At 41.4% G+C, this 22,842-nt stretch overlaps 1 protein-coding gene across 2 annotated transcripts in view; it reads left to right on the forward strand.

The window, feature by feature from the left end:
- Positions 1-22,842, forward strand: part of GYPC (glycophorin C (Gerbich blood group)) — a 44,780-nt gene that overhangs the window by 6,233 nt on the left and 15,705 nt on the right. Inside the window, exon 1 of one of the 2 annotated variants that reach the window (XM_042446253.1) lies at positions 3,295-3,313. The exons of the other annotated variant lie outside the window; for it this stretch is intronic. Within the exon in view, the coding sequence (XP_042302187.1) occupies positions 3,310-3,313 (4 nt within the window). The 5' untranslated portion in view covers positions 3,295-3,309. Of the gene's footprint in view, positions 1-3,294; positions 3,314-22,842 lie in introns of those variants that run through there. 2 annotated transcript variants of the gene reach the window in all.

Below are 22,842 nucleotides of genomic sequence, written 5' to 3' on the forward strand. Positions count from 1 at the left end.
GGTTTTATTTATATACCGCCCAATCACTGGGAATCCGAGCGGTTTACAATAGAGGGGATAACAGACAGTTCCCTGCCCACAGGCTTACAATCTAAAAGACACGACACAAAAGGAGAAGGGAATGGTGAGGGGGGGAGGGAATCAGGTCCAGCATTCTTCTCTCCCTCTGAGGCCTGGACCAAGGCAGATGGACCGGAGGGAGGGCTCTTCTTCTTCAGGCTAGCCCCTGATGGTACTGGGCCAGCCTTCTCTCTCCCTCAGAGGCCGAAAGATGACAGTTAGGGAGGGAGGAGCCTCTTTCTTCAGGCTAGCCCCTGATGGTACTGGGCCAGCCTTCTCTCTCCCTCAGAGGCGCGAAAGATGACAGTTAGGGAGGGAGGAGCCTCTTTCTTCAGGCTAGCCCCTGATGGTATTCATGCATAAGTTGACCATACATATAAGCTGAGGTCAGGTTTTGGGACCAAATTAAAGATTTTGATAATAACCTATGGGCGAGTCAGTATGGCATAGTAGTTTGAGTGATGGACTAAAACTGGATTGGACTGGACTGGAGACCAGGGTTCAATTTTGGCTCAGCAATGAAACCCACTGGATGATCTTGGGCAGCCTCAAGCGGAGGCAATGACAAACTTCTTGTGAACAAATCTTGCCTTAAAAATTCCATGATAGGTTCTCCTTAGGGTTGCCATAAATTGGAAATGACTTGAAGACATACATAACTATCACCATGGTCAAGGTAAACCATAGGGATATATAACAAAGGATGAAAAGGATGAAGCAAAGGAAAATGTGCTCACTCTATAAATGTCATGGACGAGGAGGGAACTGTAGTAAATGGTGGCTGTGCAATGTGCTGGGGAGACGACCAGTGCAGATGGGGCTAAGGAAATGTGCACCTATCAAAAAGGATGTAAAGACAAGAGTTATGGAACCGTATGAATACTTATTAAAAAGCACCCTCTTCTCTGAGTAGTGTGGCGAAAGGCAAGAGCTTAGTCAATTCTGAGAAAACCCACTGAGTCCATCTACCCCCCAGCACTCTTTTAGGGAGAAGTGCCAAAGAGACAATATCTCCATTCCTTTCCCACCAGACATTTCAGAAGATCAGAAACTGTACAGCAATGAGAGAGTAGAGTCAGGGAGGGAGGATGTCAGTGCTTCTCTTAGGTTCTTGTGGGATAGACAAATCTCTCACCTTTCACCAGTCTGCTCAGAGAAGAGGATGGTTTCATTTTTGATAAGAATTCAGTACTTATGTTGATCTATGGATAAACTGACCCAGGTTTTGGGGGTCAATTTTTTTGACTAAAATTTCTAGACTTATACAGTAAGCATAAGAATCAGATAATTAGGCTCAGCAAAATATAGCTATATGAAGAGAACAAGTGCACTAAAATATAGCAGGGGGACAAGTATTTCATTATTTTGTCCAAGATGTTTAATACTAGTTGCAGTCTTATTTATGAGCTCAATGGCCCATACCATTATGTGGTATGATTAAATAGAAAGATAATGAAAATGCTGGAGTGTTGGAGAGGGCCTCTTGGTTGGTGAGCTTTACGTCAGTATACATTACTTTTCCTTTAGGTGTCAGTACTCATCATGTGACTGCTCAGACGTATGCAGGATCTGATTTTGAGTTTCCTCTACCTGAAAGGGATGTGCTTTAGCAAGACTGCATCAGATGTTGAGATTTTCTTGTATAGGACTGTTATTTAATCTCCAAGCAATGCCAATGGCTTTACTTAATGACCTCAAGCTTGCCACCACACAGCAAACTGGAGAATTGATAAAATTTATCATCTTAGGGGGGAAACAGACAGCCGCTTTGCAGCAGCTTCCCAACAACTTGAGGGCACATCATTTAGATGACATATGCCCCCCAAGCCAGCAGGAAGTTGTCATGAAACCGCCCACCTGACCAGATAGTGGCCAGCTTTGCAGCGCTTTGGCAATGTGGCGTTCACACGCTTAAGTTAAACAGGCTACCATCAGTACGGTAGCGTATATAAATGCCGTCTTCTTCTTTGAGATCTGCCGTAGCCCTTTGGAGCATCATGCTGAAGAAGATTGTAAATACTCTAAACTATCTAGTCCGTGAGCTGCTTTTTGCTGACGATGCTGCCCTCGTTGCCCATACAGAAGCAACACCTCACATCTTGTTTTGCAAGAGCTGCAGAGCTCTTTGGGCTGGAAGTCAGTCTGAAGAAAACGGAAATTCTCTACCAGCCGGCACCACAGAAAGAACACTACCATCCCCACATCACCATAGGCACATCTGTGCTTAAGTCTGTCCAGCAGTTCACCTACTTGGGAAGCATCATCTCCTCAGACGCCAAGATTGATAAAGAGATCGATCACAGACTGGCAAAGGCATATAGCGCATTCGGAAGGCTTCACAAAAGAGTCTGGAGTAACAAACACTTGAGGCGAAGCACAAAAATCAGTGTGTATAGAGCCATTGTACTGTCTATTCTCCTCTATGGGTCTGAAACATGGGTCACCTATTGCTAACAACTACGACTCCTTGAATGCTTTCATCAGCGCTGTTTACGCACAATTCTAAATATACACTGGACTGACTATGTGACAAATGTTGCTGTCCTCGAGCAAGCAGGGATCACCAGCATTGAGGCCATGCTATTGAGGACGCAGCTGCGCTGGGCAGGACATGTTTCTAGGATGAAGGACCATCGCCTCCCCAAAATAGTATTCTACAGTGAACTCACCACGGGTCAGCGTAAGAGGGGCACCCCAAAGAAGAGATACAAGGACTCCCTGAAACAACATCTCAGGCTTGGCCAGATAGATCAACAACAATGGTCCTCCCTGGCCTCACATTGGGAGGCATGGAGACGCACTATCCATGATGCTGCAGCCATCTTCGAAAGCTCACGCCGAACGAGCCTCGAAGAGAAACAACAATGCAGAAAGTACCGCAACCTGGAAACATCACCCAAGGAGACTTTCTGTTGTGCTTTCTGCAACCGGACCTGTTTATCCCGAATTGGCCTTTTTAGTCACCAACGTGCTTGTACAAAGCGCGGGATGCATCCTTCCTGAATCTTCGTTCGTGAAGCAAAGCCAGAGAGAGAAAAAAGAAATCAAAGTGCTCCCAAGACCTTGTGTAGATGCTGTACAACCTATAAATGACAGTATAGGAAACACTGTCTGGAAAAACACTGGACAGAACCAGTAGAAAAATAATTCTGCCACACTGTGAGGATTATTCAGGAAGATCAATCCCAGGCTACCACTCACCTCAGTGACTGTTTACTTATATCCTAAACCCAGGCTGGCTCCAGACTGATGAGTAAGCCTCCTTAGTTACTTGTCTTTAGCCACTCTGAAGCTAAGCTCATTGGCACTGTGCTGTTGGTCACAAAGAACACAAAAGAATCAAATTTAGTTGGAAACAATTGTGTCTGGAGCTGTGCTGGAAGGATTTCTGTCAGACAGTCAGAGATTAGACTATCCTTGTGTTGTTTTTTATTTGTCATCAACTTCAGTGAACTATGGTGAACATACAAATGAGACACCTCCAGAAGTTCAGGTCATCAACTGCTCTGATCAGCTCTTGCAAACTCAGCGCTATGGCTTCCTTAATTCAGTCAACCTACCCATACTGCAGTTTTCCTCTTTTTCTGCTGCCTTCCACTGTGCTGTGTATGGTCATATTTTCCAATGAGTTATATCATCTCATGAGGTGTCAAACATACAACAGTTTCAGTTTAGTCATCTTGGCTTCAAGTGAGAGTTCAGGTCTGATTTGCTTTAGGATCATCCACTTTTCTTTTTAGCAGTCCATGGTATTTGTGAAACTCTCCTCCACCACTACATTTCAAATGGCTTGATTCTTTTCCCCTGTCAGTTTTCTTCAATGGCCAGCTTTCACACCCATACACAGAAATCAGGCATAAAGTATTACCATACCCACCTTGGCACTACCTTTCCATGGTGGTTATGTTGCATGCTTGAATATAGTATAGATAGTAGCAATACAGCTGGTAGGGTCTCCCACATCTGACAGGGTTTTGCAGAGGAGCCAGACTACATGTGCCAAACAACTAATGGGCAATAGCAGTGGTGGTGGGTGACACTGGGAGAGGATTTGTCAGAGACAACAGTAGTAGAACTTCAATTAACTATGAAAGAGTTAGTACTGTGCAGAAGGCAGCAATGGTACTCCACTCCTGATTGTCTTTTACCTTGAAAATCCTATGATGAGACTGCCCTCTTAATTGTCAACAAGAACAAATTAGAAGATGCTTGTGTATAAGTCAGCCTCATGTATAAATCAAGGGGAGATTGAGAAGGTGGGAAACTATAGATTTTTATATGACCCATGCATAAGTCAAGGGGAAAACTTGTAGAAAGGATGTAAAGGATGGAGCAAAGGAAAATGATGCCAAAGAACTTACAAAATTCCAGCAGGCATAACTGTTTGTGCTCACCATAAAGGCTGGGTGGATAAAGAGGGAACTATGATAAACAGTGGCTATGAAATGTGTGAGGGAGACAACTAGTTATGTCTGGGACTAAGAAAACATGCAGATGTCTATTCCCTCAGTAGTCCTTTCAGGAGACATTCCAAAGAGCAGCTGATTGTCAAACAGACCACAAGCAGCACTGTGGCAGAGAATAGAGGTAGGTGGTGCTTCTCCCAGGACAGACTAAGCTCTCACCTTTTGCCACTCTACTCAGAGAAGGAGGTGGTTCAGTAGTCCTTTCAGAGTTAAGGTACAATACTTACATTGATCCATGGAAAGTCGATGGTTTGGGGGAGTCTTTTTTTTACTAAACTTTCTAGACTAATACATGAATATAAATAGTAACTGCAGAATAGTTTATTTTTTAATGAAGTTATCATAGTAGCCATTCCCATATCTGTTTTTTCTGTTGAAGCCAGTGGGTCCTTGGTATCCACTGGGTTTTGGTTTCAGGACCCCCTGTAGATACCAAAATCTATGGATGGTCAAGTCCCATTAAATACAATGGCATAGTAAAATGGTGTCCCTTATATAAGATGGCAAAATCAAGATTTCCTCTTTAGAATTTATGTATTTTTTTAATATTTTCAAACCGTGGATGCTTGAATGTGTGGATAAAAAAAATCTGTGGCTCTGGAGGGCCAGTGGTACTACTACTCAGACGTTAGCTTCATTGATTTCATGGATAGATGCATATAGGATTGCAGCCTAAAGCCCTTTTTGCTCATTATGTAAGCATGTGGAATCAAAATGGGAAGAGGGAACTGTGTTAGCCCCATCCATTCTGTCTGTAACTCTGGTATTCTCATCACATGGAGAGTGACAAATCTGAATGGAAGAACTTCCCATCCATGTGGATGTTTTTTCACACAATCAAGGTCCCAAATAATCATGGTGCCCAATCAACATAATACATCTGTGTTCATCTGTGTTCATATGAGACTTCTGGGGATAGGAATAGTAATAATAATAATAATAATAATAATAATAATAATAATAACAACAACAACAACAACAACCACCACCTAACAGCAAAAGGGCCTGTTCTTCACTGCAAGCCATTTGACAGAATGATGAAGCTTTGTGGTGCTAACTTCCCCCTCTTCTTAATTTGAATCCCTCAGCCATCAAATCTGCTTTTATTCATGTTTCTTGCTAGATTTCTTGGCAATTTGGCTAATGCAAAATAAAGCTAGAACCAGATGGAGAGAATATATTTTACCAGAGCTCATGGTTTAGAATGCTGATGGTTCACTTTAAACCAGTAAACAGCTGGGAATCTGGGTAGTAGGCACAGGAAGGACCAGCTTTTACTACTGGAGCCAGATCCAATCCTATATAAGTATGAAAGCCTTCATACATAGAGTAAAGCATGGTTCTTCTTGAAGTTTATATTTTTTCAGGCAGACTTCCCTTGTTTATTCAGGCCTTTCAGCATGCTTTGCATTTCAACTCTTGTTCTATTGATCTGCTGGATAGTATTGATATGTCATGTCCCTCTGCACTCTGCAGTTTTAATTATGGAGTTTTATTATTTGCTTAATAGGTGTGCCACCCTGGAGGTTTTATATTGAATAGCAGTATATGAATTCATAAAATGAAAAAAAAAACCTACATAAATTGGTCTGCCTGTTTACTACGCATTGTGGTTCTTTATGCAAATACACTACTGTTCAATTTCTTGTGTAGCTTAGTCTGGCCACCTGTTAGACAGAGGACATTCTCTGAATATTCTGAATATGTCAATGAAATTTACTACTGTAGGAGGACAGTACACTAATGGTTCATAAAAGTACTACTCAAAAGTGGTGGTCTCAGGAAAAGCACTGGTCTCCGAACCAGTGGCTGCCAGTCCCTGGCAAGTTTCCAGGAAAGAAAGAAACAACTGTACCCAATGGGCACAAGTTTAGCGCTGAACTTTGATACATGGGCGGGGGGAGGTAATAATCATTGGTCCCCCAGATTGAATATTTTGAGAACCACTGGTTCATAACACTAGAAATGAGAGAGAGAGAGAGAGAGAGAGAGAGAGAGAGAGAGAGAGATCATTGACCCCTCATAATACTGAAAAGAGGGGAAAACACCTTAGGAATAGTAATGATAGTTGGCAATACACTGCTTTCTTTTTATTCTGTTACAAGTTTTCCAGCCCTGCACTATCTGTCTCAAGGACTGTCTAGTTCAAGTCTGTTGTGAAGATAAAGTTGTATAAAACAGAGGGAGCAGGGACCTTGAAATTGCTCTTCAACAATCAGTATCTGGATGCCAGGCTAAACAGGCACACCAGCCACTTGGCCAGTCTTCTAGAAGATGGTGACAGAGATTACATATTTCTGTTGAAACTATTATTTCTAAATAGTCTTCAAATACTTTGAGACCCAGCGTGGTGTAGTGGTTTAAGCACTGGACTGGAGACCAGGGCTCAATTCCCTATTTGGCATGAAACCCACTGGGTGACCTTGGGCAAGTCACATGCTCTCAGCCTCAGGGGAAGACAATGCAAACCCCCTCTGAACAAATCTTGCCAAGAAATCTTGCCATAGGTTCGCCTTAGGGTCCCCATATGTCAGAAACGACTTGAAGGCACACAACATCCTTCAAATAAATTAGCTTGTGTGGATGTTATGCAACTCTCTGGCTTCCTTTGGCTTTTTTTTCTTTTCTGGATGATGCAGTTCTTTCTTTTTGGCAATGCTCTCGTGTCCATTTCTAGATTCATCCCACCCCACCCCATTCCTTTCTTCCTCCAGAGCCTCGTAATCCATGCATCCTGTTTATGGAGTGTATAAGCCAAGGGTGATTCCAGCTGAACTGTTTTACTTGTTAGGAACAAATCAAGCCTTTGGACTTTAGTAGCATCTGATTTTTGGTCACAGGATGTGTGATTGACCCTAGTGCTAATAACAATCTTGATGGAATGCTTGCTTGAAGAGCTTCCTGTCTGGGCAAAGACATGATGGATGAGGCTTAGGCAGGGGACCAACCAAAGAACAGATAGAGAGTTGATGTGAGAGGATGGTTTAAATGAAAGAAAGCAGCCTAAGGCAAAGGTCTCTCCCCTTCTTTTAGAGGCTTGACTTTTCCTGAAAGAGGAGGGATGTGTTTTCTGTCTTGTACTGTTAACAACATTATTCAAGCAGGAAGTGAATCTTGTGTTATGTTTTGCCGCCTCCCTGCTATCCTGCCCTGGGCAGTAATTGAGTCAATGAAATTATAAATTCCACATGTCTTCTCCATGGCATTGCTTCTCAGGAAAGGCTTTTCCTCAATCAATGAGGTAGCATATACTAGACACACTTTGCCCCCTCTCCTCTTTTTAAACAGTGCACAGACCGATGCTGTGACTTACACGTCCTGACAGCTGCCTTGAGGTGACCAATCAGTGCATGGAGAGGTGAAACAGTAGCTTGCCTGTCTGAAGCGCGACATGACTATTTTTGTCAGATGGGTAATTGTAGCTATCTCCGGGCGTCTGCTGCACATGTCCTGTAATTAAAGATCCTGCTGTTTATTAATTCCACCAGAACTATTCTCTTTTCCCCTTGTAGCACAGAAGAAACTTTACTTTATTCTGCCAAGGAAAAGAAAAGTCCAACCAGTGTTAGACTAGTGCAGTGAAAAAGAGTATCTGGTAAGGTCAGAATCGTGTGTGTGTGTGTGTGTATCCATCCTTCTTTCTTAACAAATGAATACAGTTAGTCCTGTATGTTTTGCATCCATGGATTCAACTGACTATGGCTCAATTATTTTAAATTCCAAATAGCAAACTTTTGAATTGTTCTCTATTTTATATAAGGGATGCCATTTTACTAAAGGTAAAGGTTTTCCCTTTGACAAAGTTGTCTAGTAGTGACTGACTGTAGGGGGTGGTGCTAATCTCAGTTACTAAGCCAAGGGAGCCAGTGTTGTCAAAGACAACTCTGTGATCATGTAGCCAGCATGACTGTACAGAATGCTGTTACCTTCCCACTGAAGTGGTACGTCTTTGCACTTTTACATGCTTTCCAACCGCTAGGTTGGCAGAAGCTGGGACTAGTGATGGATGGTCACTATGTAATGCGGCACTTGGGCCTTGAACTACCAGCCTGCCAATCTTGCAGTCATCAGAGTTAATGTCTGTACTGCTGACCCACCATGTTCTGCCATTTTACAACACTACTGTATATGGTTGGACCTGAACATCCACAGATATTAATATCTGTGGGGACAGGTCCCGGAACCAAACTTCAGCAGATACCAAGGGCCTACTGTATTTCCAAGTGACTTAATTCATTACAAAGTAAACTGTAATAAAAACATAACAAGAACAAGAGTGATAGAACCAAAGGGCCATCTAGTCCAACATTGTATTCACACAGTGGCCAGCTGCTTTCCTGTGTGAAGCCCATAGGCAGGGTATGAATGCAAAACAGCACATTTCCACAAGCATTTCCAAGAAGTCATTATAAAGCCTGTCCATCTGGACTCTATTCAGTAACCCAGAGTACTGGTACCGGTATTGCATATCCTCCAGATGTCTTGCTTTGGCAGGGATGGTCCTTATTAATTCTCTGTCATTCCACTTTTTCAATCCTAAAATGTCCCAGATTTCTCCTACTACTCAGTTTACTTCTAACTAAGTTTAAAGTGCCAAATTAGTTTGCACTCACTTAAATCAGCAGGGAAGAGAGGAGAGGTGGGAGCAGAATCTTGCCCTTCCCAATAGGCTCAGGCAAAAGCAAACTGCTGCAGCCTTTTCTAGTTTCCACAACAATGACTTCTGCCATCTTGAGCAGACTCTAGTGTTGTGTGTGTTCTAGTTTTCATCTTTGAAATGTTATAAGGTTTAGTACTGAATGGCATGAGCTTGGCATATATTTTGTACTGAAATATGAATTTTGTAATCACTGACTGTTTTAAAATATTGTTGCCCTGGAGATAATGTGAACTATTAAATGAAATAAAAACAACAGCAATGCTAATTATACACTGTGAAAAGGGGGCATTAATAGTGACTTAGCAAGTGACAATTCTAATTAAAATCAATTTCAAATCTATAGTTTCAAACTGTGATTGTTGTTGCATACTATAAGCAGCAAAAGTCCTTTGCCCCAACCTTTCTATTTCATCAAAAGCTCTCAAAAGGTTCATTTGATTTTGACCTGTTAGATGTGTTTCAAAACACTTTAGTATAGGATGGTATTTTCCCGGCATTTCATTGATTCTGGGGAATTTCAAATGTTACCTTGTGAGTACAAATCAACCAAATATTTTTCAGAATCTTCATCGAGTATTTGACAATGTAGGGCCAAACAGTCAGCTGCTAAGAGGAAATGGATGCACATTAGAATTTGATTTGCATGGTTAATAAGTACCATTCATATATTGAATTAATTAAACAGAAGTTCCTTATGATCTCAGCAACCAAGGCCCTGTAAAACATGGCCCTAGGCTGCCAGATTCTTCTATAATATCACTGAAAATTAAACTAATAGCAGCTAGATAAAGCATGACACTTGTACTGTATCTGTCACTTAAAAGAGCCCTGGTGGCACAGTGGTTAAATGCCTGTACTGCTGCCACTCACTCACAAACCATAAGGTTGCAAGTTCAGTACCAGCCAAGGGCTCAAGCTCAACTCAGGCTTGCATCCTTCCGAGGTCACTAAAATGAGTACCCAGCTTGTCGGTGGTAATTAACTTACAGTTGTAAACCTCTTAGAGATTGCTTAGGCATTATGAAGCAATATATAAATGAAGCTGCTATTGCTACTATTGCCAAGGCCCTTTATAAAATCAGAAGAAGTTAGCAACAACTTAATGTCATTCAGCATGTCAGTTTGATAACTAATTGTTGCTACTGAATAACTGAGTGTTCTCCATACCTCCCCATTCACAGACTTGGAATTACTTATGGACAGCAAGCAGGGAGGGAACAAAGTGGGGCATGCACCCACAGGAGCGTGCAGCCACTGAAATCAATAGGACCCCAATAGCAATGATTTTTCTGATTTTGGTATGTGTGTGTCCGGAACGGTTCCCCCACAAATTGGAAGGGACGCCTGTAATTGTTTTGCTCGTAATGTAGCATCAAGCCTGGTGTAGTGGTTTCAGTTTTGGACTATGACTCTAGAATACCAGGATTTGAATCCTGGCACTGGATGACCTTGGACAAGTCACACTCTCTCAGCATCAAAGTATGGCAATGGCAAAGTGCCTCTGAAGAAACTTGCCAAGAAAACACCATTAAAAGTTCTCCTTGGGGGGTCTCATAAATCGGAAACAACTGGATGACACACAACAACAAATTATCAAGCTAACTGACTTATGGTGTCCCTATGACTGAGATATCTCCAAGAACCCCAGTCATTAATTGGCCTGCTCAGGTCTTGCAAACTCAGGGTCATGTCTTCTTTGATTAAGATTCTCCATCTGTAATGTGGTCTTTCTCTTTTTCTATTCTTGTTTTTGTGTGCCTTCAAGTTGTTTCTGACTTATGATGACACTAAGGCAGTGGTTCTCAACCTGTGGGTCACAACTCCTTTGGGGGTTAAACAATTTCCATAGGTCACCTAAGACCATCAGAAAACACATACAGTCATCCCTCCATATTCACAGGGGGTGGGGCAAAGGACCCCCATGAATATGGAAAAATCATGAATAACCTCTCCCCGCATGAGAGGGCCCACAGAAATCCCCTCCAGACCCCTGCCATGCTTGGATCACCTGTTCCAGTCATGGCGGGAGGGAGAAAGACCCCGCAGGCCCCCTCCAGACCCCTTCCATGCTTGGATTCATAATGATTCATAACAGCAGTTATGAAGTAGCAACTAAAATAATTTTATGGTTGGGGGTCACCACAACATGAAGAACTCTATTAAATGGTTATGGAATTAGGAAGGTTGAGTCTAAGGCAAAATCATGGGATTTTCTTGGGAAAAATTTTTCAGAGGATTTTGCCTTTGCCTTCCTCTGAGGATGAGAAAATACCACTTGTCCGAGATCACTATAGTGGGCTCTTGGTATCTGCTTGGGTTTGGTTGCAGGAGGCCCTGTGGATACCAAAATCTGTGGATGTTTAAAGTCCCATTAAATACAGTGGCATCGTAAAATGATGGCCCTTATATAAAATGGCAAAATCAAAGTTTTCTATTTAGAATTCATACATTTTTGAATATTTTCAAGCCATGGATGCTTGAATCTGTAGATAAAGAATCCATGGATATTGAGGACCAGCTGTACTACTTTCCACTTTACAAGCATTATCATATTTTCCAATGAGTCATGTCTTGGATCTGATTTTGGGAGAAAAGTGGGGGTATTCGATGGGTGGGTGGGCAGTCTGGCTGGCTGGCCGGCAAGCAGGCAGGCAGGCAGGCCAACATATGAAAGTCTCAATTTAGTCATCTTTCCTTCTAATGCGAGTTAAGGCTTGATTTGCTCCAATACCCATATCTGTGTCCTTTTTGCAGTCCTTCATGTCCATACAGCTCTCAGATGAATTGATATTCCTGCAGCTTTCTTCTCTGTCCTGCTTTCATAACTATACATAGAAACTGGAAATACTATGGCCTGAATTATTCTAACTTTGGTATTTAAAAACATGCCATTACAGTTGAGATTCTTACCTAGTTCCTTCATGACTTCCTACCTAGTTCTTTTTGAGAACTGATACTATTTCACTTGTATTGGAGAAAGAACAATTCAGTTAATCTTGATTTAAAGAAACAGATGAACATAATACTTATAGTGCATAATTAATTGCTGACACATATGGCAGTAATTTAATAGCTGACACATAGGGCAAGAAACAATATTTTGAAGCAATATGAGTTTATTTAAATCACAATTAAAATATAATCTATGTCAAGTTAAAATTGCTCAGTACTAGATTATTTTGGAGGATTAAATGGAAAAACCTTATGATAATTTCTAGGAAATACCTAAGTAAGGGTATTTCATAACTGTGGGCTGAGCAACAATAATTCCTGCCTACATATGCATGTTATATAGATTTGATGCAAAAATGGTGTAATCAATAATGGGCCTGTACTGTTTGTAAGCTAAACCGCACATGCAACTCAATGATAATAGTGGCTGGCATGATGTTTGACAACTCTTTGTGTTTTACAGACCCACACATGTAGTCTATTATGTATTGTTTGGCTCATGATATGAGGTAACTAGGCAGTGTTGAGCTTCATGGAATTCAGGTTGTGCAAGCCTTAACAAAAAGACTCTCTTATCTGTTCAGAATCCAATTGTTACTTCTCATCAAGTTGGTTTTGACTTATAGCAACCCTATGAATGAGAGACTTTCTGTCATCAACAGTCCTGCTCAGATTTTGCAAATTCAGGGCTGTGGCTTCCTTTATTGAGTCAATCCATTTGTTTTGTAGAGTTCCTCTTTCCCTGCTGCCTTCCACTTTAACAATCCTGTATTGTTGTCTTTTCCAGTGAGTCATGTTATCTTGTGATATGGTGGAAGTGAAGTGGGAAACAGATTGTATAATCTTTAGTTATAGAAGCCACCATTTCAGAACTTCAGTCATGGATCCTTTTTAGGTGCATTGAATATTCCACACTCATCCTGAATAAATTGGTAGGGTTTGACTTGACTGGGTGTGGAGTTTCTCACCTGTCAAATGGCTGTCATACTATCATAAAGCTTAACAAATCTCATCATTCCATCCATGTAGAACTCCAAGTGTGCTATCTTTAGCCTGCTCTAATCAACTGGAAAGGACTTTTGCAAGCTTTGATTCTTCTGTGTCATCCAGAATACTTCACAGGTCAGCTGGAGTCTACAGAGCCATGCTGTGGGTCTAGTTGACTAGGCTTTCACCAGCAAGCACTTTCACATTCACTCAGAAATGAAAGGTAAAGGATGGAAGGATGAAAAAGCACCCCACTTAAAAGACTAAGACTGCAGTCCTGAAGCTACTTACATGGGAGGAAACCACACTGAACTCAGTAGGATTTACGTCTAAGTAGATACATGTGGAATTGAAGTGTCAGATCATTTTCAAGCTGTGCTGCTCAGGCTTCTATATGAACATCTTGCCAAGATGGCCTGAAAATATCTGCTCATGTCCTGCTGTGACAGCAATATTTCCATGGAGTGACAGAAAGGAAGTTACTCCTCTTATACCCTTCCTCTTTCCCCTCTTGTTGAAACTCCACAGGGTTTACTGCTACTTTTACTTTTTCACTCTGCTTAGCTTCTAGTGCCATCAGGGTATTAGGCAAAAGCAGAAAAAAAGGAGCATGAAAATATAATACTTCATCCTGCCTTTCACCTCCCTAGTCTTATCTGCACTACAGAAATTATGCAGTTTGACAACACTTTAACTGCCATAACTCAATGCTATGGAATTCTGGGAATTATAGTTTTGTGAGATATTTAGCCTTCTCAGCCTGAGATCTCTGGTGCCACAACAAATTGCAAATCCCAGGATTCCATAAGCATTGAGCAATGGCAGTTAAAGTAGTGTCAAAATGATAATTTCTTCAGTGTAGATGCAGTTCTTCTCATTGAAGCTACCTTAAAATATTTTTCCGCAGAAAAGCAGGTGTCCTTGTCACTGTTGAAAGGATTCTGTTTAATATACCAGGGAGGGAAAACTGGATTCCTCTTAAATCCAGTTCTGTCCTCATCATCCTTCCTTTTAGTGGTAAACAGACAATTACTTCTTTTCTTACTAGAGATATGAAAGGCTTTCACTCTTGGTTTGCGGCTTTTCCCTGCATTCTTCTCCAGACCTTTGAGTCAGGTTACTTTTGTTTTTCTCTTCCTGTATTGAAAATCATGCACATTTCCCCAACTATAAGTATTTTGTTTGCATTTTCACCTATGGGCTAAAGTGTATTTTAGTGTATTTTTCAGCAGCATATACTTCAGTTAATCATATTTGTAAAGATACACACTAGAAGTCTCACAAATATGCAGATTCCCAAGGCAAGGTGCACTATATCCTTCAGTGGGTATTGGTAGATACAAAGTAGGCACTTTAGTCAAGCATTTCTACTGTGACAAAATTCTTTTCTATTCCATCCTCTTCTCATCATTCTAAAATTCATCCCCTGTTCTCTGTCTTCACGATCTTCCCTCCATTGTTCAGCCACATCACTGTTCATATTTTACCTCCTCCACTGAGTCTTTCAGTGGCTATCCACTTCTTTACTCAGCCTCAGTGAAGAAAGATAATGTCAAAAAGATCTTGTATATAGCCTGACCTTTCCTTTCTGAACATTGTGGGCCAGGACCAAAATGTGCAACAGTCTTTCGTTGCCAGTGAAAGGTTGCAGGATGGAAGATTGAGGGGCTGTGCACACCAGCTGTAAAGACCAGTCTGGGGGTGGAGTTAGGGCATGGCATCCACCAACTCTGCCCCCAGGGCAGCATGATGCCACAGACCACTCCATACACCATCACAGCACTCTTTTGGTGCTGCATCCACACAATGCAGTGCCAAAGGAGCTCCTTAAGGCTATGGTGCTGTGGCTATTGCACCCTTTCCAGGACACAAAAAGAAGCCACTTTTAGCAGCTCCTTTTTGTGCCCTGGAAAGTCCAGTTCGGGGCCGCAGCATGCAGTTGCTGTGGCCCCTATCCAGAGCAGCTGGAGGCAACTGCAGGCTGCCCCTACAGCCTCTGAGTCTCCAGAGAATTTGTTGTTGTTGTTAACTGTCCTTGAGTCTACCCAATTCATGTCAACTCTGTGAGACATCCCCAAAAACCCCTGCCCTCCATAGCTTTGCATAGGTTCCGTAAATTCAGGACTGTGATCTCCTTAATTGAGTCTATCCATCTGGTATGTGGTCTACCTCTCTTTCTTTTGCCTTCTACCTTTCTGAGCATTATTATCTTTTCTAGTGATTCATGCCTCCTCATAATGTGGCCAAATAGTGCCAGCCTCAATTTGATCATCCTGGCTTCCAGAGAAATTTCAGGCTTGATCTGTTCAAGGACCCATTTCTTTGTCCTTTTGGCTGTTCATGGTATCTTCAGCATTCTTCTCCAACACCCCATCTTAAATGAGTTCTAGAGAATGTGTCCTGTAGAATTAGTGCAGTTTGGCACCACTTCAACAGCCATGGATGCATCCTATGGGATCTTGGGATTTGTACTTTGTTGTGGCACCAGAGGTCTCTGACAGGGAAGGCTAAATATCTCACAAAACTACGGATCCTAGAATTTCATACCATTGAGCCATGGCAGTTAAAGCGGTGTCAAACTGCATTAACTTTGCAGTGTAGATGCAGCCAGAATCTCTCCCCCTTCAATCAAACTAAGCCTGTCTTTGATAGGGAAATGATCAGCAGGAAGAGGACACCTTTAGGTACCTTGTTACATTTTGTTCTATCTTCGCCCACCTTTACTTTCTTACACTCTACCATTTCCCCCTGGGGAAAGTGTCAAGCTACTGAAAGCTGTTGATTGCACTTGCCTGGTGGCATGCATCCTAAAAACCCATCCCACTCCACCAGAGTGGATGGGGAGCATGAAAGTCCAGGAAGAACCAGCCAGAGCAGATTTGTCTGTTTGAACTTTGTGGCAAGCAAAGTGTCTTCCACCCCCTGATCCCAAAGTTTGTTGCTCTATGCTGCCACCTGCTGTTGGTAGTTCCTAGAAGCAGAAGGGAAGACCTTCGGATTCTTTTTACAGGGTTGGCAGCCCATTTTTTTCCTGCGGGGCACTGACATGCACTGTTCTTCCCTCTATTATGTTTTCTTGAAGGCTGCACAGAGGCCTTCAACTTTACTAATATAGCAAAGTTCCAGCTTGAGCAATATTCATCATGCCTAGATCCTTTGGGCTTGTGGAGGTTAGGAGAGCAACATCCATTTCTCTCCTGTGATCTGGAGTAGAGATGATGCCTTGCTATTTTCTTCTCAGATAAGAGTGTTGTTGATTTTTTTTTAGTCCTATCTTCAAAAGACAGGGAGCTTGTAGAAAGATAAAACACTTCCTGTGTGGTGCTGCATTTCACAGGGGATATAAAATTCTCCACAGGATTGTAGAGTCTTGTTTCCAAAGCATGAATCATCCCCCAAGACTGAGAGGAAGTTTTCAACAACATTTCTAAGTACTCTTGTGGCACTGAGCAGTCAGTCTAGAAATATGTGGAGCACTTCCCCATGAGCAGTTAAATAGCTGTTCCATCAGGACATAAAAGCAAGTGATATAGAGAGCACAAACGTTTCCACAGAGCAACCCATATGTGTATATGTGCTTGTGTGTATGTCTGTCTGCATGTGTGTGTGCACCAACTCTTTATGTGTACATGTTATGAGGGCTCAGCACCGTGTGAATTGCTCCAATAAATAATCCATGGGAACTTGAGGGATCTTTTATGCAGACCTAAGTGTGTTTATGTGACGCACAGTAACTGGAGCGTGAGCAAATGGTGAAGGGTCCAGAAACCATGCCGTATGAGGAACAACTTACGGAGCTGGGAATGTTTAGCCTGGAGAAGAGAAGGTTAAGAGGTGATATGATAGCCTTGTTTAAATATTTGAAGGGATGTCATATTGAGGAAGGAGCAAGCTTGTTTTCTGCTGCTCCAGAGACTAGGACCTGGAACAATGGATGCAAGCTACAGTAAAGGAGATTCCACCTCAACATTAGGAGGAACTTCTGACAGTAAGAGCTGTTTGACACACTCCCTTTGATAATGGTGGAGTCTCCCTCCTTGGAAATCTTTAAATAGAGGCTGGATGGCCATCTGTCGGGGATGCTTTGATTGAGAGTTCCTGCATGGAAGGGGGTTGTACTGGATGGCCCTTGTGGTCTCTTCCAACTCTAGGATTCTATGATTCTCTATGACTCGTTCTCAGGAAACTATAGTTTTACTTTTGGTTGGTGTGGTTTTATATTGTGTTTTAATTTTTGATGCTTTTATTTGTGTTATATTTTAATTGCATTTGCACTATTTAATTGTAAGCCAGCTTTAATGCCACCATTTATCATGTCAGTAATAATGTGCAAAATGGCAGCTTCCTCGCACATCCTGGGAAAATCTGATTCATAACAGATAGTAAAATGGCTGATGGTCAAAATAGTTGGTGAAAGGGTTAGATTGATATATTGGGCCAATATATGTGGTAACCTCCAGACTGGATTACTGAAACATAAGGATGGGTAACTGGAATCTGATAAAGGTGCCAGGTTTTTTGTGACACCAGAGCAGCCAATCCAGTACCAGGTTGACAGACAATGATGTCTTTGTGTGAAAAGCACCACTGTGATATCAGAGGTAGCTGACGTAATAGCATTAAAGCTGTACATACTTACTTGGAAGAAAGTCCCACTGAAAGCAAAAGGGTTTACTTCTGCATTTTATAGGATTATACTGTAAAAGATACAGGCCAAGAGAGAAAGCTAGGGGTCAAAAAGAAGACCATAAGGTTGAAATGGTAAGAGGACCAGGAGAAACTGATTGGGAGGAATGCCATAGACAGACAGACAGACAGACTCATTTTGCTTATTTGCCTAGTTCCTTGAGATTCATAATAATGCATATAATAATGGGACATTTTCATGCAATTTGAAAATGTTCTTTGCAAACAAAAGTAGTTGTACTCTTTGTGTGTGTGCGCGCGTGTGTGCGCACACAATACATAATTCCAAGAGTAGTAAGCTACTTCTTTTGTTTGAAAAAGTATTTTGAAATTTCATGAAAATGCCCCTTATTACATACTAGAAGCTCACATAAGAAAAGAACCTTTGACAGCATTCTGTATAGTTCAAGAATGTTGTGTGCTTTGAAGGGAATCTCTCTTTTTACATAACCTCTAATCTATATCCCTTGCCCCTTCAGCTATAGTTCATGCCATGCCGTTGTTCCTTTTTAAAAAAAAAACTTTCTGTAACCTTCTGCTAAAAAATAATGCCATTGTTTGCAGAGTTTCCAAAATCCCAAGTAATACCATGACAGGGTGTTATTCAAATGAAGCAATTTTGTACACATGTGTATAACATGTTATAAATCTTGGATTTCTGTAAACCTAGTCAAGAATTTTAAGTTAGGGAGAATATGTGAAAGTACTCTAACCCCTAGTTGTTTGGGTGTATAGTATCAATTTCAAGGAATCATAAGAATAAGCAAAATGATGCACTGTCACTGGATTTCATTTTGTTTGTCTTTTAGAAAAAATGTGAACAAGGAACTGCTGTTGTTTTCCTTGCCACAATATTTGATCTTTGTTCAGAGTGTCTTTAGAACATTGAAACAAAAGAGCATCTATGCTCTGGGAACTGTATACCAAAGTGTATCATCCCGCCTTGATCAATAAGCAATGGTACCATGTGAGTAAGAGTGTTGTGGCTCATAGGGAATATTGTCTTTCTTTCATTTGTAGAAAGCATTAAGGAAACTGTAAATCTCTAGGTTAATTAATCTTCTCTTTCATTTTTTGGATGTGCCAGTCGTAGCACTGCAGGCTTCAGGCATAAACTGAGCCAGCTCCACTGTATTTTAAAGCCAAAGGTGGGCTCCTCAGATTATATGGAGTCTATTAACATAATGAAATTAATTTATCAAACACTCTACAGTTTAACTGTGTTACTTTTGTGGAAAAACATTCAGCAAATGCTGAAGGTCGGTAATTTTATTTGGTACCGATGCAATTAAATATTTGCATTTGAATGCAATTCGAGATCCAATCCCATTCGCTCTGAATGGCCATTAGTTGTAGCATGATGAACACTGGGCTTTAAGTGTTTTGATTTCAAAGCAATTGGTGTGTTTATTTGCATTTTTCTTTAACCTCACCTTTTGAAGACAAGCCATTTACAGTCACCAAAATGATCAGTGTGGTTGTTATTTTCCTCCCACCTACTCACCATTATTATCCTTGTAATAATTTAGCATATAAATGGAGGCCAAATTATTCTGTCTCCTGTCCAGATTGACAGATGAGGAACTGTTCCTTAATTTTCAGAGAGCAGGGCTGATGAGTTTCCCCATCTCAGGGAAGAGGAGATGGGTTTTTTCAGCAGAAAGTGTGTCAGATTGATGAATTTGCTCTGATGACCCCTTCAGAAGAGTAGATGCCAACTCCAGTGGGGCACCAGAGTTAGCAGCAAGTATTTAAATAGATAATGGATAAAGATTTAACTCTACAGAGGCATGTGTATTTTGAACAGAATGCTCCCAATATACCTGGGGGCGGAGAATGTTGTAGGTTTTCTCCTTTGATGTAAGATTTCAAGGTCATTTCACACATTATGCCACGGTGAATTTATTTCTTCCACTGTTTCTTCACTTTATGAAAACTCACAGCCTCTCATAACTCCCCCTTAAATGTAAGAGCACAAGACCCATGTTTATCATATTAGCAAATTCTATTTTTTATTTGTACCCTTAAAACATCCAAATGAGTCAATGCAAGGTGTAGTGGTTCAGGTGGTCGGCTCGGACTTAAAAGACTCAGGTTCCACTCCTCTCTGAGCTGTGAAACTCACTGGGTGATCTACTTCACAGAGCTGTTCTGAGGGAAATGCAGGGGGATTGGTGAGAAACATAGCTTTTGGAGGAAGGACGGAGCAGAAATGTAAATTATTAATATAATATCATTAATCAAATGTAAGAGAGTCATAATGATTTGAGGGTTGGGCTAGGATTCCAGGAGACTAAGGGTTGAGCCCTCAGCCATAGAAACCAGGTGGATGACCTTGGGTAAATCACACTTTCTCAGACTTACAGGATGTTAATGGTAAACCTCCTCTGAATAAATCTTGATAAGAAAACCCTACAATAGGGTTGGCATGAATCAGAGTCAATTTGAAGGCATGTAACAACAACAAAGAAATATAATACAAAAGTAAAGGTAAAGGTACTCCCTTGACATGAATGTTTAGCCATAACCGACTGTAGGGGGTGGTGCTCATCTCCATTTCTAAGACAAAGAGCCAGCATTGTCTGAGGACTGCTCTGGTGGTCGTGTGGCCAGCATGACTGTGCTGAACTCTGTTACCTTCCCACCACAGTGCTACCTATTTATCTACTTGCATTTGCATACTTTCGAATTGCTAGGTTGGGAGAAGCTGGGAATAGTGATAGGAGCTCACCCCATCATGAAGCACTTGGGCCTCAAACTGTCAACCTTCTGATCTTCTGATCATCAAAGCTGGCATTTTAACCACTAAACCACCGCATCCCTTACAATATACAATATACAATGTGGTATTATATTATACTGTAATAGCTTTTTGAAAGCCTATCTAACATAACCTGGTCTCTAGGTTGAGAATTAAATCTACAGTATATAGGTTACACAACGTAAAAAGGACAGATGGCAAGTGTGTAAGCAGTTTGTTGGATAATTTAACTTGTACATTTTCTAAACCAGAAATGCAAACTTCAGGCCCTAGTCCTATTTTTACCACTAATCCTCTTCTCCTCTTGTGTGGTCTATATTGACAGGTCATTGCAAAAAGGTATACAGTACTATTGCCAAATTTTAGAACATGAGTAGTGGAGAAGCTGGATCTCACTTCTGGGAACTGACATGTCTATACACAAGGAAAGGCAGTGGGCAGGTACATATGTCTGCCACAAGATGATCTCCATACAGCCTATATATATTGACTGTATACACATCCTGAAGACTACAGAAATGAAAATCAGAGCAGGAAGCTAGACTATGGTGTGGGACAGACCACCAAGAAACAGCAGTCTGCTGGCACCCATTTTTGCTCCTCAAGGATGATGCAGCCCCCAAACAATGTGCCACCACTTCGGAGCAAAAAGAACCCAGAATTTCTGGTTTCTTTGTGTGACGTCACAGTGATGTTGCAAGTGTGCTGATGGCACACTCATGATGTAAGTGACACACGGTACCATGTGGATGCCATGCGGCATTTACATCACAATGGCGGCGCTCGTGTACACAGGGCACCGCCATTCTTGCACCACCACCATGTAGTAGGGTTGCGGGGCATATGGTTGCTCCACCCCCAGGCAGCCCTACTATGTGTCCAGGCTGGCGCAAAGCGCCAGTCTGGATTAGGCCTGTGTTATAATAGGCTTCTACCATTATCTGGGCAACAAAGCTGTGAAGATGGTTCTCTTTCCAGCTAACCAAAAAGTTAACCAAAAGTTAATGATGTGATAGCATTACATTGAAATTATTGGGCCAATGTCACTGGAGTCAATCACCCAAAGAGAATGGCCAGTGGACTGAAGTGCAAAGCTGCAAGAGGCTTCCCAGGCAAAGTTCTAAAAAGCCTGAGAGTACCACAAGGCACTGAGTCGAACAAAGAACAAAAGGGATGCTTTGGGACTGAGGGCTCCTAAGCACCCTCATAAAGCTCCAGGACTCCACATCCCATCAGTAGTCATGATTAGGTGGGATATGTTCAATTTTGTCATGTCAATGAAAATGTGTCAATTTTGGTGACTTTGGCTGGCATGGCATTGACTATTTTGTAATTTGTAAGTTCTAGTAAGTATGGCTGAATGGAAAGTGCTCTTCATGTCAGAGATATCCTTTTGCTAATGCAGATGTCTTTCTTAGAATAAAGCCTTTCCTTTAATGATCTTTTCCTCTCTAACACTCTTCATGGGCTTTCCCTCAGTCTGTATGTTACCTCTCCAGAGGCAAGGTTGGAAGCACAGTGCAGGCGTCATCCCATTCTATTGCTATGCAAGAAGATTTCAAATCAAATCAACTGCTAGGTTTCATCCAGTACAGGCAGAAGTATGAGAGGACTGCAAGACCTTAATAGGCTGTTTGTGACTTTGACTGCAGCACTCTAACCTATGAATTCTGGCACAGGCCTCACTTATTCTTATACAATTTCTGTAGGGTAAATGGATTCTGGGTGACACCCATTACAACAGATAGAAAAAGAGAAGGCATGAGAAGGGACAGACTAAGGGAATATGAGTCTCTCAGTTTACTGATGCATTAAGTATGCTATCAGATGACAGTAAAGAAAAAAGGAAATGTCTGAAATTTTCCCCCTGAAAAATGATTTTGCTTTTTTATTAGTCTGGGGTTTTTTTCTTTCCTAGGAAAGACTATAATTAAGGTGGAGATTTCATGCCTACTTTTTTCAGCCTCTCATAACTCTCACTAAGCAGTTTCTTATCAAGACTCTTAAAAGGCTGTGGTTGGTTTTTTCATGTGGTTTTAAATTGCAAAATAATCTATTCTGCCTTTATTATAATCCAAGAGAGAATGTAACTGAGGTTCCAGAAGCCAAATTCACCTCGCTGTTAAAGAAAAAAAAAAAAAGAAAAAAAAAGTGTCACTTGACAAGCTTTGTCTTACTTATGGCAGAAGACCAGATAGAAATCTTTGCTCCTCCTTCTGTATGCAATTGAAGTAAAATCCCATAATTCCATTTTAACTCAACCCTATGGA

This window comes from Sceloporus undulatus, chromosome 1 (assembly GCF_019175285.1).
Source record: "Sceloporus undulatus isolate JIND9_A2432 ecotype Alabama chromosome 1, SceUnd_v1.1, whole genome shotgun sequence".
Lineage (NCBI taxonomy): Eukaryota > Metazoa > Chordata > Lepidosauria > Squamata > Phrynosomatidae > Sceloporus > Sceloporus undulatus.